Genomic DNA, 14,475 nt, shown 5'->3' on the forward strand with positions numbered 1-14,475 from the left:
AAATCCGTTTTTGGCCTCTGAACAGAACCCTCTAGGTTGTGCACAGGAGAGGAAAGCTGGGCTCTGCCCCCCTGCCCTCTCACTGCTTCCTGCTGCTGCCCGGGCATGGCTGACGGCCTGGCCACTCCACCCTCCTGGAGAGCAGTCGCCGGAGCGCACCCTCTGCACTTGCTCCTTTACAGTTACGGAAACTGAGGCTTAGAGGAAGAGAGAGACTACTAATGAGCCCTGAGGTCTGGGGCCTGGATTGAGGAAGGTTCAGGCACTTCCTTGTAGGGGCTGCGCCCCCAATCCTCCCACTTGGCCTAAACTCTTTTTCTCCGGAGCGAGGAGGGACAGAGGGGCTGGAGCCGGGCTCTCAGCAGAAGCAGCCTCGCTGAGGAGCTATGGCGCCCAGAGGTTCCTCCTAGCCCAGCGCTCTCATCCTGGGGTCAGGAAACACAGAAGGCTTGCGAGCAGGGGCTTGGGGCTAGGGAGTGGCAGCGGTGCTGGTGATTAGCTACAGACCTGGCTGTGGGCCTGCGCCTGCCCTAACGTCTGTCCGTAGAAAGCGACCTGCTGTCTGTAATATTCTGCCCAGGCCATTGTGTAGTCCGGTGGGGAGCTGGCCTGAGGAGCAGCGCTGGCGGCGTGACCTGGTTGACAAAGGAGGAAACACAGGTTATCGGGAGCAGAGGTGCACTGGGCAGGACCCTTCCCAAAGGCCCTGGGCATCTGCTCTCCCTCCGGACGGCTGGAAGGCAGGGAGGTCTGGGAGGCAGTGAGGTGAGGCTGGTGTTGCAGGAGCGCTTGCTACAAAAGGTGCTGTTAGCCTCTTGTTGCCCGGCCCCTGCTATGCCTGTGAAGACCAATCCTCACGCCTGCCTTCTCTCTGCGGAAGCGCATTCTCTGCATCTCCCTGCCTGCCCCTTCAGCTCCCAGGGCCCTGTGACAGACAGAGAAGGGGGGATCCTGGGGTGGGGGTGGGGGAGAAGGGGAGTACCTAACTTGGGTGCCTGTGATAGTGTCCAAATCCTGTGAACAGCTTCAACACAGGCCCAGGGGTCTGGGAATTGGGATTTGGGGAAGACTGGGCAGCTGAGCTTACAGCACTCTGGTGACCATGACTCAACACCCCCGCCTCCAACCCCTAGAAGGGCCATGAACCTGGCGATGATGCCAACACCAGGGGGACCATTTCTCTGGTAGCCTTCAACCCGATCTCTTCCAACCAGCAAGAAACATCCTCCAAACACAAGGCACGTGAGATACCTCTTTAAACAAGCCCTCAGTCCTCCAGTCTAGTAATCGTGGGATATATCCCGAGAGTCTGGTCCTGATTTTATGTGACTCCCCAGAGACCTTTTGTTTGTTGGGTCCCTCGCCCTGCTCTGAAGGCTGGTTTCATTTCTGGGAGTTAGAAAACGGGCCTACTTAAGAAGAGAAACTAAGCACCCAGCTCCAATGCCCAGGTAAGGCCTCCTTCCCTGAATCTCACCACCTCTCCTCATCTGCCCTGAAGCACCAAGACAGAGAACAAGATGCCTGGTTGGTCTGTTTGCCTGCCAGGTGGCACCCAGCCGGAATCTTTCAGTCCCTAAGGAGACCAGACGCCAGCTGAGCCCACACTTCCAGGTGCCACGCCCACCTCAAGTCCTTTGGAGCCCAGCAGGGGGAGAATGAAGAGGAGGGGATGTGCCGAGTCGCAGGGCAGCCTGTGGTCACTGACTGACTATGCCCAGACGCCTGACAGAAAGAAGCAGGCAGGTACAGGGTGGAGGACGAAGGCAAATAATGAGATCAAGCCACACAGGGAAGGCGTTAGGGAAAAAAGAGGCGACAGTGAGCCTTGGACTCTGAAGTCTCTGGGCTGGAGGGGACTGTGCTGCCACAGGTTAGGAGGGCCGGGCACTCACTCTGTTTTTTGTAATAGTCTTCCCAGGCCTTGCTGTAGTTGGGCTGGCTGCTCTGCGGCTGGCTCTGCTGGCCTGTGCGAAGAACACAAAAGCAGTCAGGCCTTGCGGGCTCCTCACAGCCTCGGCCCCAGCCCGCCAGCTGCAGGCCCTGCCCTGCACTCCTCCACCTCGCTCCTGGCCACACACGGCTCCGCAGCCCTGCCTGGGAAGGAGGTGGCAGCTGGCAGGGCTGGGGGAAGGGGTGTAACTAAGATCACTGTAAGGGTGGGGCTGGGCACACGAGGCAACTAGCAAGGCTAGCCTGACCCTCTTCAGATGGAGACGCGAGCTTGACGGCCACAGCCACTGCTGTTCTGAGGCTCCCCAATCAGCCTTCCAAAGGACAAAGACTCCAGAGGCTGCTGACCACTCTCTTCGCGTGGCCCTCTGTTCAAGGCCTGGGGGCTGTGCCTCTGGACCAAGGGAAGTGGAGGGGCCATGTGGAGCAGGCGTAGGCAGCACCAGTGGGCTCCTGGACCCTGTCCAGCCTCAGGCCAGCTGGGGTAGGGCAGAGGGAAAGGGGGTGCATGTGTTAGGGTGGTGCAGCCCTTCTCTTCTGTGCAGGACCCTGGGTTCACCCTCTAGGCTATGTGGGCAGTGAAGACTGGGGGACGCGGAGAAACAGCCAGCATAGGGGAACAGAGCCTCAGCACCCTGCCAGGCACAAGAGGGGGTTCAAAGACTTGACCAAAGTGGCGGGTCAGGACCTCTCCTTCTGCCCAGGCTGGGGCTGGCTCAGGTGTCCACCTGCCAAGGCCCACAAAAGACCCCCTCGCTGTCTCGTCTCCTGTAAGGATTGTAGCCTGAAGCAGGGAGGAAGGGCAAACCACTGCAGAGAGCATGCAGCCAAATGCTTTCTCCACTAGTTCACTTTACTGCAGACTGAGGAGCAGCGTGGGGAAGAAGCAAGCAGCGGGAGGAAGGAGGGAAGGAGACGCCCCGCTTCCTCCCACAGGGGCAGGGCGAAAGAGGGACACAGGCAGCAAACACTCTTCCCTCAGACGCGGAGGGCGCCGGCAAGCAGGACTTCGCTGCCAAACAGTATTTCACCCACCCAAACCGGTTCTCAACTGCAAAACCCCTGAATAAACAAAAAAAGCCAAGCTCCACAACAGGAGATGAAGGCTGCCCAACGGCGGCAAGACCACTGGGTGCCTCCTGCACTCTCCCTTCCTCAGCCCACAGGCCTCTGCCCGTTCCACCCGCCAGGGGGCCGTTTCCCCTGAAGGCCTCCCAGGCCTCAGTGTCCCCAGAGTCAATCCTGGCCACCTTGCTGCCTGGAGGATTATCTCAGACTAGAACAGCAGGTGAGGAGCCGAGGAAAGGAAACAGGGTTAGCCCCTATGGCCAAGCGAGCAGAGGGAGAGGGGATGGATGGTGGGATCTGGGTGCCTTGTGGGTGCTCACTGCAGAGTGTTCTAAGATATTTGAAACGTTTCATAATAAGACACTGGGGAAAAAAAGGGAAGAAACACAACTATACAATTTCAGAGCATGCAAGTACTTTAGAATTCAAACCCAAACCCTTGATTTTACATGTGGCAAAGTGGAGCTCCAGAGAAGGCAGGGCGTGCCTAAGGCCACACAGCACTGGCCTCAGGACTCCGTGTAAGGCTGAAGTGGCAGAACCCCAGAAAGGGGGGTCAGGCCCTCCAAGCCAGGCTGTGAGGCGGGGCCTGCGGCCTGGGTGCTGTGGGAATCTGCAGACACTGAAGAAGCCTTTCTCAACACAGGACAGAAACTCCAGATGGGTCAAAAGAACGTGGATCGTACTAAGGTAAGGGTTCTGCTTTGCTTTGTGAAGGCCAGGCCAGAGGGGCTAGACCAGCTCTGAAACCCAACAGTGGTTCCTGAAGCGTCTGTGGGGACAGAGAGGGCGGCGGCTTTGACTCCCACCAGGACTTTCTCCTTCACAACCAGTCTCCCTGGAGAGGCGGGATGCAGAAGAAGTCATTCCCTAGCTGTTTGCTTCTGAAAAGTTCAGGAGATGGAAGCCTGAGAGGGGAGAGGAAGGCAGCCACCCAAGGCAGGGGGAGGGAGTTGGAGGGCCAGGAACCAGCCCCTCAAGGGGTGGAGAAGAGGAGGAGCAGAAGCTGGCTCAACCCATCCCCACCCATGCATAGGGAACAAAAGTGACAGAGGCCCAGAACTCTGAGGACAGGTGGGCCAAGAGAGGGCCAGCCCAGAGTCCCCAGCCCGCCTGAGGTTTGTGCAGTTTCCCTTGGGGCCTTTTTCTGAGCATGCGCAACCCCTGGTACAGGCCTGCAGGAGGGCCCAAGCCCCACCCAGAGGGCTCCTTGTCATTTGGGGAGGGGCATCCTGGGCCTGCTGGCTGAGTTGAACGAGGGCGTTTTGGCCCCAGGACTTCTGTGGGCCGCAACCTTTCTGGAGGGCATGCACTCCCCGCCCCGAGTCACTTACTTGGGACCTGCTGTGTGGGCTGCTGCCACGCCTGGTAGGTGCTGCCCCAGCCCTGGGTCAGAAAGGCCGGAGGACCACTGTGGATGACAAGAGGGTCACTCGTTCCTATAGGGGGCAAGTCACCCCTGTCGTCTCCCTCTTCACTGCTCACCTCCCTCACCCCAGCCAAGCATCACCAGACCCTTGCCTGTCGGCAACAGCCAAGTGACCACCTTAGTGCCGTCTGTCCCCAACTGAGTCACAGCAGGTCACCTACCTCACAGGGGTGCTGTGGGGGTTCCCGTTCACCTTGGCAGCCATGTTTGGGAAGCACCCGGAGCTCCTTGGAGGAAAGGTACTGGGAAAAGGTAAAAGAAACAACAGACTGAGCGCCTCACAACGGAGGGCTCGTCCCCTCCCCGCAGCCCCAGGGCACTGAGGGGGCGGTCGGGACAGAAGACCCTCTGCCCTCTGAGAGGCTCCCACCCCATCGCTGAGGTCAGTGAGTGATAGGCCGGAGGGACCGCTGGTGAGAGGAAAAGAAACGAGTCCTGCCCACGCCCAGAACTTCAGGCCTTGGCTGGCACTCCCTAGAAGTAGCTGGAAAGGACAGGGGATCTCTGGGGAGCGAGTGAATTCTCCCAGGCAAGACTGATGCAAGAGACTCACTTTTGATGAGGTGGGGCAGGTGGCTGGCTGAATGGACTCTGTCCGAAGGCTCCAGGTGCTCCGAGATTGGTCCCCTGTGGGGGCACAGAGGGAGCTCTCACCCGCTGTTGGTTGCACACCTCTTTCCTCTGCCCAGGCCCACCCCGAGGCAAAGCCCAGCTTTTGGGGGGATGGAGTCGAGTGAAGTAAGGACACCTACGCACTCACACTAGCCTTCCTTCCCACAGCAGGCTGCGCTGCAGAAATGGCTTCTGCCCTCCAGCGACCAATACCACCACACAGCCAGTCCTGGCACCACCACAACTGCCCTGGCATCACCCTGGGGGTAGGGACCAACCTGCTTGACTCTCCCGTCAACTTAGGCTGGCCCAAGGCTCTTTCTGCCATTCTACGTCCCCATTGAGGTGAGCAGTGGCCCATCTGTCCTCCATCAACACTCCCTTTCTTTATCTGCCTTGAGGTGCCTGAAACTAAAGCCAGAGTCAATGAAAGCTGCCTGCTGGGCTGGCCGCCAGGGCAATGCCAGCGGAGTCCCGGGGCAGCGTGGGGGGAGGCTGCCGCCCCAGCCGCTCATCTAAGCCCGCAGGGGAACGGCTCTGGGGCCTCGGCTGCTGCGGCCTTGGTGAGTCCTGCCAGGCTTCCTTCATTGCTTCTGGGCCTGGCTCTGGCACTCCCTGGGTCTCCGACCCTCCCCTTCGGCAAAGCAGGAGGGGGCTTGCCCTCGTGTGATGTGAGAACCCACAGGCACAAGCAGCACAAGGTGGCGGGAAAAGCTGGTACCTTGGACATCCACAAGAAAACAGCTATGAGTAAGCCAGGTGGGGGAAGGACCCTGTACGTACGCCAACTTTCTCATCTATGAGCTGCCTGGCCACCTCGATCTGCTGGGGAACCCCCCTGATGGTGAATCTCCGCAGGTTGGGGTCGCTGTTGGGAGGGGGGTTCCTCTGAAGCTCCACGTGCGCCCCTGACTGCTGGTTGATGCTTTTGATGTTCTCACCCCCTGTGGACAGCACAACACAGGCAGAAGAGTAAGCAGAGACTGCGGCAACTCCTGAGGCTCTGGGGCACTTGGCTCCAGAAGACAACTCGGGGGGATTTTGTGCACGTCGGCACTTGCCCTGACAGTAGAGAAGTACTCTCTATTTACTCCAAAGTGGTTCCAACTAAACCCAGGGCTCTCTCACTTGCAAAACTAGCTGTTTGGAGTGAAGCTGGACTTTCTCTCAAGGCCAAGTTGAGGCCACAGATGCCATGTGAAACCTCCATGTGAAGGTCCTGAGTGGCCCAGAGACCAGGTCTGGGCTGAGGCCTGTGGGTCTACACCATGGAGCTCACCCTTGGGGGCCAGCTGTGGGGCTCCCGCCCAGCCAGGGATGGCACTGCCCTTCTTAGCACAAGAATGGTGAGCCAAGGGCGCCTCCATGACAATGGGGCCTTCAGCCTGGCTGTGGGCAACTTTCTCCATAGGCCAAACAGATGACCACAGGCCCAACCATGCCTGGAGCCCACTCGGGCCTTCAGTATCCCACCCTGTCACTTCTCAAGTCCCTGCCTCCTCCATGGGGTGACGGTCTAGACAGGCAGTGCAAGGATGGGGTGGAGGTCACAGAGACCTGGGTGGAGCGGGGCTAACAAAAATTCAGTTGGTCTCTTTCAAAAACCTGCGAGAGTCTCAGTCTCTTAATGAAATTTGCGTAATAAAAGCTCCAGCAGCGTAACAATAGTTGGATTCTTCTTCTGAAATTCACAGAACTTGCGGATCTGCTCTGCTCAACTCTGTGGGGGATGGAGTGTTGCTAGGAGGAGCCAGAATACAAGGATAACTTGGAGCACAGTTTGGAAAAGTGGAGAAAAAGGTAATCTGCTCCAAAGCTGGTATAGGGCAGCAGCGAGCCTGGGTGATCAAAAGCAAAGACCGGGGCCAGTGTCGGCCCCTCCTCCACGCCCACAGTCAAAAAAACAGGCCCTAAATGCCATGTGGCACCTCACCAAGACACCGTCCACAATCCTCCAAACACTCCAAGCTTCCCTCTACCCACTGCCAGAAAAGCCCTGTCTCAGCCTATCGGGCCAGTAGGGAGGGGACGCTAAAGGCAGACACAAGGGTGTCTTGCCAGGACTCTACAGAGGTCCAGGAATGAAAAAGGCAGGTGGTCCTTCCTGAAGGCAGCAGGGGCTGCCCTTACGGGGGAGAAAAGACGCCGGGAGACATGACATGCAGATAAGGTCGCATGCAGAAGACGTTGGTTAAGTTTAGGATGGTTTTAAATTTAAAAAACAACTAACAAAACCAAATGTTGTGCTTGTGATTTCCTTAAGGTCCTGCTGGAGTTTCAGAGAAGCATCCCTGCATTTTCCACCCTGGCCAGACCCGCCTGTCTGGGGACACTGGGCCAGCGCCCACAGCTCTGATTTCCTCTGGGCCGGTACAAGCCCCTCCTAGGGGACCTTTACCTCTGCCCTTTACTCGGAGGCCATGGATTTTATCTTCTCTGCACCATGAAAAGCAGGCTCCTAGGCAATGTTTTTTGGGGAGCAATAAAGAATAGAGACTTGGTCAGGCGCGGTGGCTCACGCCTGTAATCCCAGCACTTTGGGAGGCCAAGGCGAGTGGATCACCTGAGGTTGGGAGTTCGAGACCAGCCTGACCAACAGGGAGAAACCCCGTCTCTACTAAAAATACAAAATTAGCCAGGTGTGGTGGCGCATGGCTGTAATCCAAGCTACCCGGGAGGCTGAGGCAGGAGAATCGCTTGAACCCCAGAGGCGGAGGTTGCAGTGAGCCAAGATCACGCCACTGCACTCCAGCCTGGGCAACAAAAGCGAAACTCCATCTCAAAAAAATAAAAAATAATAAAAAAGAATAGAAACCAAAATGGAGACCATTTCCACAGGCACACGTAAGACTCGAGGGAACCCTACCAGCCTCCAACCAGATCCACTTGGTCTGGAGGCAAAAGCACAAATACACGAGTGTCTGCGACTGAGAATCCTGCAGTCCCCAGACAGCCGAGGCCCCGGCCCTCCCCACTGGGCCCCTCATCCCCAGGCCTTGGGAACATGCTAATAAGGTGAGGAGGCGCCACAAAACCTCGTGGGGCCAGAAGGAGTTAATTTAAGTTCATCTTCCTTCAAAATGAGGTCACTAGCTTGGCACATGGTGGCTGTCTATAGACTCATTCAGCAGCCCGCTCCATTCTTCTACCTGATGGGGGGCAGAAGTGCCCCACCAGTGGCCCCCTGGCTGGACGTGAAATCGTAAAGCAATTAATCAAATCTGCTAAAAGGCCTGGCTGACAAGAGCAGGCTGGCTGCGCTATCTGTCAATGTTGCTGTGTTTATCATGGAAATCCAGCAGGGGCCAGGGAGACTCTGCGTCTGTCCAGGCCAGAGGCCAAGGAAAGATGGGCCTGGCTGCGTGGGGCTCCTCTCTCCCTTGCCCAGGAAAAGAGATGTCTCACATGGGCCCTGAGGGGTAGGGGTGTGTGTGTGTGTGTGTTTAGTGCGGTGTGTGTGTGACATAGGAAGACCCTCCCATATCCGAGATGCTAATTAGGCTTCTTTAGGCTGCTATTCAAGCATGGGACACAGACCAGTTACTGCTTCGTTCTCATCGCTGTTTTCTAGGAATCACTCAGGATGACTTTGTGGAGGACCAACTACGAGGGGCTGCTCTGTGAGCACCAAGGGCTCACTATGAGAACCTGTCATGGTGAGGCAACAATGCTCAGTCAGGGTTTAGAGACACAAGCAAATGAAAACTTCGCCGACAAAATAGTTTGCAAAAGGCCAAGAAATCTAGATCTAGCTAATCGTCAACCTACAGGCATCAACTAGCTGCAGTCTCACAGCGGTCAGGCTGACGGCCTGGGTAGCGTGGGAGTTCTGGCAGCATCTGGTGCAGCCTGCAATATCCCCAAACACTCACCAGCCCGCACACCTGCCGGCAAATGAACACGAACCCATATTGTTCCTACCAACTCTGAGTGGTTCAGTCTAAAAGACAACACGGTTTCTTGCATTTTGCAAGAGCATAAGCCCACGGTGTCCATGAGCAGGGACGAGGGCAGCTCCTGGGAGGTGAGTGTGGGGGGGCTCCCACCTGCCCAGCTCTGGAGGTCTCTGCTGGTGAAGCATCCCCAAGTCCTGCCTATCCAATACGAGCACCCCTCAAGCAGCTAAGGGGTATTTGGTGATCAAAGAAATTTGAGAAACTCTGGAGAGACGACTGTTTTCTCCACATGCTGTCAAATATCTAATGAAGGCAAATACGAAACCCAGTGACAACGGGAGTCCCTCGCTGGCAGCGAGGCCTGGCTCAGAGCCCCACGGAAGCCGAGCCCTGCTGCTACACTGGGAAGGCCCCACAGCCTCGGCCCTGGTCTCAGTAGCCTTTCTGGGTCCCAGGGCTAGCCAAGATGAACTGCTGCCAATGGCTGAGAAACGTGGCTGCTCTCTCCTGGTTCTCAGTGAAGGACAGGAAGGAGCTACAGTAGCCAGGAATGAGGGTTTCTTCCTAATGTTCTCCAAAATGCCCAGAAAAAACTAACAAATCAATGTTTATTTCCCTCCACAGAGAGTCCGTGACTCACGGTAAATATGCAGAAAGGATAAAAACCATTTTCACGTTATGCGGATCAAGACCAAATACTCAAACCTGGTAAGGGAAACAAGTGACACACTGTCGAGAAGGAATTTTCACTGAGGATACTGTCTCAACCGTCCCTCTAAGTTCCTTGGAGGTGAGTTAATTACCAATCAGTCGACTGACAAAGGCCCCCCATCTTGCGCAAGGTATCTTTTCACCAAGCTAAGCTGCCCTCAACAGGCAGGGAGTTTTACTGCTGTCTCTTCATACTCACCAGAAATAATATACTTTGCTCCTCACAACAGGCCCGTCAGCAGCCTCAGAGAACCATGCCAAGCAGGGTTTCGGCAGAAGGTGCCTACTGCCTCCAGACCGGGCAGCCCCAGCCTGCAGCAGCAAAGGGACCTCACCAAAGGTTCTGGAGGTCCCGTGACCTGCCTTCCCTCAAGCCAAACAGCTGAGGGGGGATGTGAAACCCCAGCTGCCTCTTACCTTTGCCTATGACGAGGCCACACTTATCGGCTGGCACCGTGTATGTTATCTCCTGGATGCCACCAGGGGCTCCCACGCTCCAGTCGCCACGGCCACGACCTCTTCCTCTGGCTGCTGCCAGGCCTCCAAAGCCGTCTCTTTCCTGGAAAGATCACAGGGCTGCAGCAACCTCTGCCACTGCCACAGCACCACTGCTCCTCTCTTTTCCAGGGAGGAGGTTAAGTGACGGGATGTAATCAATGCCACCCATTAGAACCTAGCACCTTTCCACACTTCCCATTCTGAAGGGCTCTTTCAAGCCAGAATTAACACCCATCACAGGTGTATCTGGGGAGGACCTGTGCAGACGAACACACGCGGTTACATAAACAGCTCAAATGTATCCAACAGAAATAGGCAGACACAAACTCCAAGGCTGAAGCCCAGCGGCCTTTCTCCCTGGAGCTTTCCTCACTGGGCCCCGATCTACAGGCATCAAGAACTGCTTTCTCCCTTGCAGCTGAGGCCCCTCTTTCCTGCGGCAGACACATACTGGGCCTATGGGAAGTCAGATATGCACAGCCTGCTGACCCTCCCCAACCAGGCACTGCTATGAGTCACAACACCTGGCACTCCAGTCAGCAAGAAGGATAAACGGATTTTACTCAGTTTTAGAAAACTTCTTGGCTGTTGTGCCCCCAAGCAGCAGCAGCAGTAACAGGTTCAAGAGTGACCATTCAGGGATACTTCAGAAGGGAGGAACAGAGGGAACCTGCCAAGGCCTCCTCCCCATGTGGGGCTGGAGAAGTCTCTGAAGCATTCTCCCACTGTTCACCCAGCAGAGAGAAAAACCTAAATCTAACAGCGGACAGAGGAAGAGCCCTTTCATTGAGACGGCAGCAAGTCTCATTCCAGCCGCTGTCCGCGGAGTCATTTTGGAGCTGCAGTATTTAAACTCTCTTAAATGTGGAGGGTGAACCTGGTCAAGCTAAGAGCTATTTCATGGAAGGGAGAAGCTGCATAGACTTTTCAACACATGAAGAAATGGTGGGCAAAACCTGCTCATGTTGATTAAGAGTAAAGTGAACGTTTACCCAGAATCTAAACCAGCAGAAAGCTGAGACAATTGGAGCGCTTTTCCCCTGCACTCTGCTCTTATGAGACAACTGCCAAGTAAACAAGGCAATTTTAGAATGGATGTTCACACACGCACACGAGCGCACAGTCAACTTTCTGGGTATGCCACAGATCTCGAAGAAAAGGTTTTCTCCCAAACATCTCGCAGCCTCTGCAGTGCAAGGTTCATAAACTTTTTTTGAGACAGAGTTTTGCTCTTGTTGCCCAGGCTGGAATGCAATGGCAGGATCCTGGCTCACTGCAACCTCCGCTTCCTGGGTTCAAGCAATTCTCCTGCCTCAGCCTCCTGAGTAGCTGAAACTATAGGCATGCGCCACCACGCCCGGCTAATTTTGTATTTTTAGTAGGGACGGGTCTCACCATGTTGGTCTTGAACTCCTGACCTCAGGTGATCCACCTGCCTTGGCATCCCAAAGTGCTAGGATTACAGGCGTGAGCCACCACGTCCAGCTAATTTTGTATTTTCAGCAGAGACAGGGTTTCACCATGTTGGTCAGGCTGGTCTCGAACTCCTGACCTCAGGTGATCCGCTTGCCTCGGCCTCCCAAAATGCTGGGTACAAGAGTGAGCCACCGTGCCTGGCCAAGGTTCATAAACTCTTGCTACAAAAAAAGGATGTTAGAGATCATTTAGAGCAGGGTTGTTCAATCTTTTGGCTTCCCTGGGCCACACTGGAAGAATTGTCTTGGGCCACCCATAAAATACACTAACACTAATGATAGCTGATGAGCTTAAAACACACACACACACACACACACACACACACACACAAAATCTTGTAACAATTTAAGAAAGTTTATGAATTTGTGTTGGGCTGCATTCAATGCTGTTCCTGGGCTGCGTGCAGCCCACAGGCTGAACGAGCTTGATTTAGTGGCTGTTTTATAAACTTGTCTAATCTTAAGAATTGCCTGGGTCTCTAGTGAAGACCCAAGACCCTCCCTTGGAAATGCTGATTCAGTAGATCTGGGGTGGGGGCCTACACATTTGTAATTTGAGTAAGAACCATCAGATGGCTCTTAGGGGATCACATAGAGAGCACTGCCTGGTGCAAAGCACCCTGAGTCTGCTGCCGGGAACACCAGACCCAGAGGTTCAAAGGCAGCTCCAAGGTCACATGACTGATGGCAGAGCTGGGACTATAATTTCCAATCTCTTGCTTTATTCTTCCGTTCTGGTCATTCTCAAATGTATCCTCAGTCCTACCATCAGTTACAGGGGTGCCTAGCACTGTCACACAGGCTGGCTCACAGTCCAAAGATGTGCATGAAATCAAGTGCATGAAGGCAGCTTTAGGACTTTGGAGGACCCTGAAGTGTCTTCTACCACTAAGACTGGATTTCACTAACACAGATTAACATTAAATACACTTGATTATTTGAAACTTGGCGACCAATCTCCATGGTATTTCCCCACATGATTTAAATAGCCAGAAACTTACTGTGTAAAGGCAATCTAGATGGTGAGGTAAATAAAGGCAGAATAATTAACGAGCAGAAAAAAATACCAAGAAGGCAGGAAAGAGGCTGATGTAGAGAAACTGCTGGTTTCCCATAATGTGACTTGAGACGCCTCAGGGTGACAGCTCTATGGTGCTGCACCGAGAGCCCCGGGTAGCACTTTCCACTTCTGCAGCCCAAACACTCACACTCCGCAGAGCTGGACCCACCTGGGCTGTAAGAATCAGCTCGCTGATGATATGCGCTGCATGCTGACACCGATCCGGAGGGCCCATGACCTGGGCAGCTCTTTCTGGACTAATCCCATCATCTGAGGAGCCAGGTGAGAGACAGGATTAGAAAAAAGCCCAACGTTAGAAGGAAACAAGGATTAATCTGATTCCCAATCAATATTCTCACCCGCGGTGCCAAAAGGGGCAACAGGAATACTGCCAGCTGCAGGGACTCTTTTGGAGTGATGTGGGTGATAGGAAAATGTGTGTCATTATATTGTTTTGCATGTTTTAGGTCAATGCTCAATTCTTATGCAATTATAGCCATTTAAAAAAATGTATCATTAAAGAACTAAAACAAAGCTTGACTTTAAAAAAGCCAAGGGAGTCAGAGCAGAGCTATGGCAACAGCTTCCAGAGAAGAGCCTGCCATGTTTTCCTCTTTTCAGACCACGTCGAAAATTTTGCTCATTAAGGCAAATTTATAAAATTTAAAAATTTGTCCTTTATTCTAAGGTGTTTTGTCTTTCGTATGTAGTTTTAAATTATCTCCAATTTAATAAAATCAAAATTATACATATATATTTTAAAATTTTACTTGGCAAAATCAAAAGCTGACATACTATGCATTTATGACATACTATGCATATACTCCAAGAAGAAAAAAGAAAAAAGGCCTGGAAATCAAAGGTGACCGACATGTATCCGGGGAGGGAAAAGAAGGCTGGGAGAAGAAACTGAGATTGGTCATCTGGTAGCAGGATGTTGCAAGGATGAGAAAGGTGAATACACATGAACCAATAGCCAAGCCCTTGTTTTGTAAGGTGTTTTATCATCCTTTTAACACTAAGGTTTTTTTTTTTTTTTTAACACTAAGGATTTTCAAATCATCATACCCACCTGGTTTAAACTGAATCCTCACACCGGCATCATTCTGGATCTTTTTGATCATTTCCCCGTTTCTTCCTATTACAATCCCCACAGCAAACCTAGGCACAGATACCTAGGCACAGAGAAACCAAACCACATCAGAACTTTTCACAAACCTGTCTTTTTAAAGGGCACTTTTTTTTTTTTTTTTGAGACTGAGTCTCGCTCTGTTGCCCAGGCTGGAGTGCAGTGGCACAATCTCAGCTCACTGCAGCCTCCGCCTCCCGGGTTCCAATGATTCTCCCACCTCAGCCTCTAAGTAGCTGAGAAAACAGGCGCAGGCAACTATGCTCGGTGAATTTTTGTATTTTTAGTAGAGATGAGATTTCACCTTGCTGGCCAGGCTGGTCTTGAACTCCAGACCTCAGGTGATCCGCCCACCTCGGCCTCCCAAAGGGCTGGGATTACAGGCGTGAGCCACTGTGTCTGGCCAGGACACTTTTTTTTTTTTTTTTTTTTTGGAGATGGAGTCTCGCTCTGTTGCCCAGCCTGCAGTGGCACGATCTTGTCTCACTGCAACCTCCACCCCTGAGGTTCAAGCAGTTCTGCCTGCCTCAGCCTCCTGAGTAGCTAGGATTACAGGCACCCGCCACCATGCCCAGTTTATTTTTGTATTTTTTAGTAGAGATGGGGTTTCACCATGTTGGCCAGGCTGGTCTTGAATTCCTGAC

The 14,475-nt window shown here is 53.8% G+C and overlaps 1 protein-coding gene across 15 annotated transcripts in view; it reads right to left on the reverse strand.

Annotated features, from left to right (window-relative positions):
* Nucleotides 1-14,475, reverse strand: part of FUBP3 (far upstream element binding protein 3) — a 59,060-nt gene that overhangs the window by 1,718 nt on the left and 42,867 nt on the right. For 9 of the 15 annotated variants that reach the window (XM_520317.7, XM_016961870.4, XM_063787487.1 and 6 more), the window contains 9 exons: nt 13,775-13,877; nt 12,872-12,972; nt 10,087-10,228; nt 5,846-6,006; nt 5,004-5,077; nt 4,612-4,692; nt 4,356-4,432; nt 1,896-1,967; nt 508-635 (listed from right to left, as the gene is read on the reverse strand). In XM_520317.7, coding sequence (XP_520317.3) covers nt 508-635; nt 1,896-1,967; nt 4,356-4,432; nt 4,612-4,692; nt 5,004-5,077; nt 5,846-6,006; nt 10,087-10,228; nt 12,872-12,972; nt 13,775-13,877 — 939 coding nt within the window. Of the gene's footprint in view, nt 1-507; nt 636-1,895; nt 1,968-4,355; nt 4,433-4,611; nt 4,693-5,003; nt 5,078-5,340; nt 5,474-5,845; nt 6,007-10,086; nt 10,229-12,871; nt 12,973-13,774; nt 13,878-14,475 lie in introns of all 15 variants that reach the window. The other 6 variants (XM_016961872.4, XM_063787488.1, XM_009457508.5 and 3 more) reach the window with 4 other exon arrangements.

The sequence above is a fragment of the Pan troglodytes genome, chromosome 11, assembly GCF_028858775.2.
Source record: "Pan troglodytes isolate AG18354 chromosome 11, NHGRI_mPanTro3-v2.0_pri, whole genome shotgun sequence".
In the NCBI taxonomy this organism is placed as follows: domain Eukaryota; kingdom Metazoa; phylum Chordata; class Mammalia; order Primates; family Hominidae; genus Pan; species Pan troglodytes.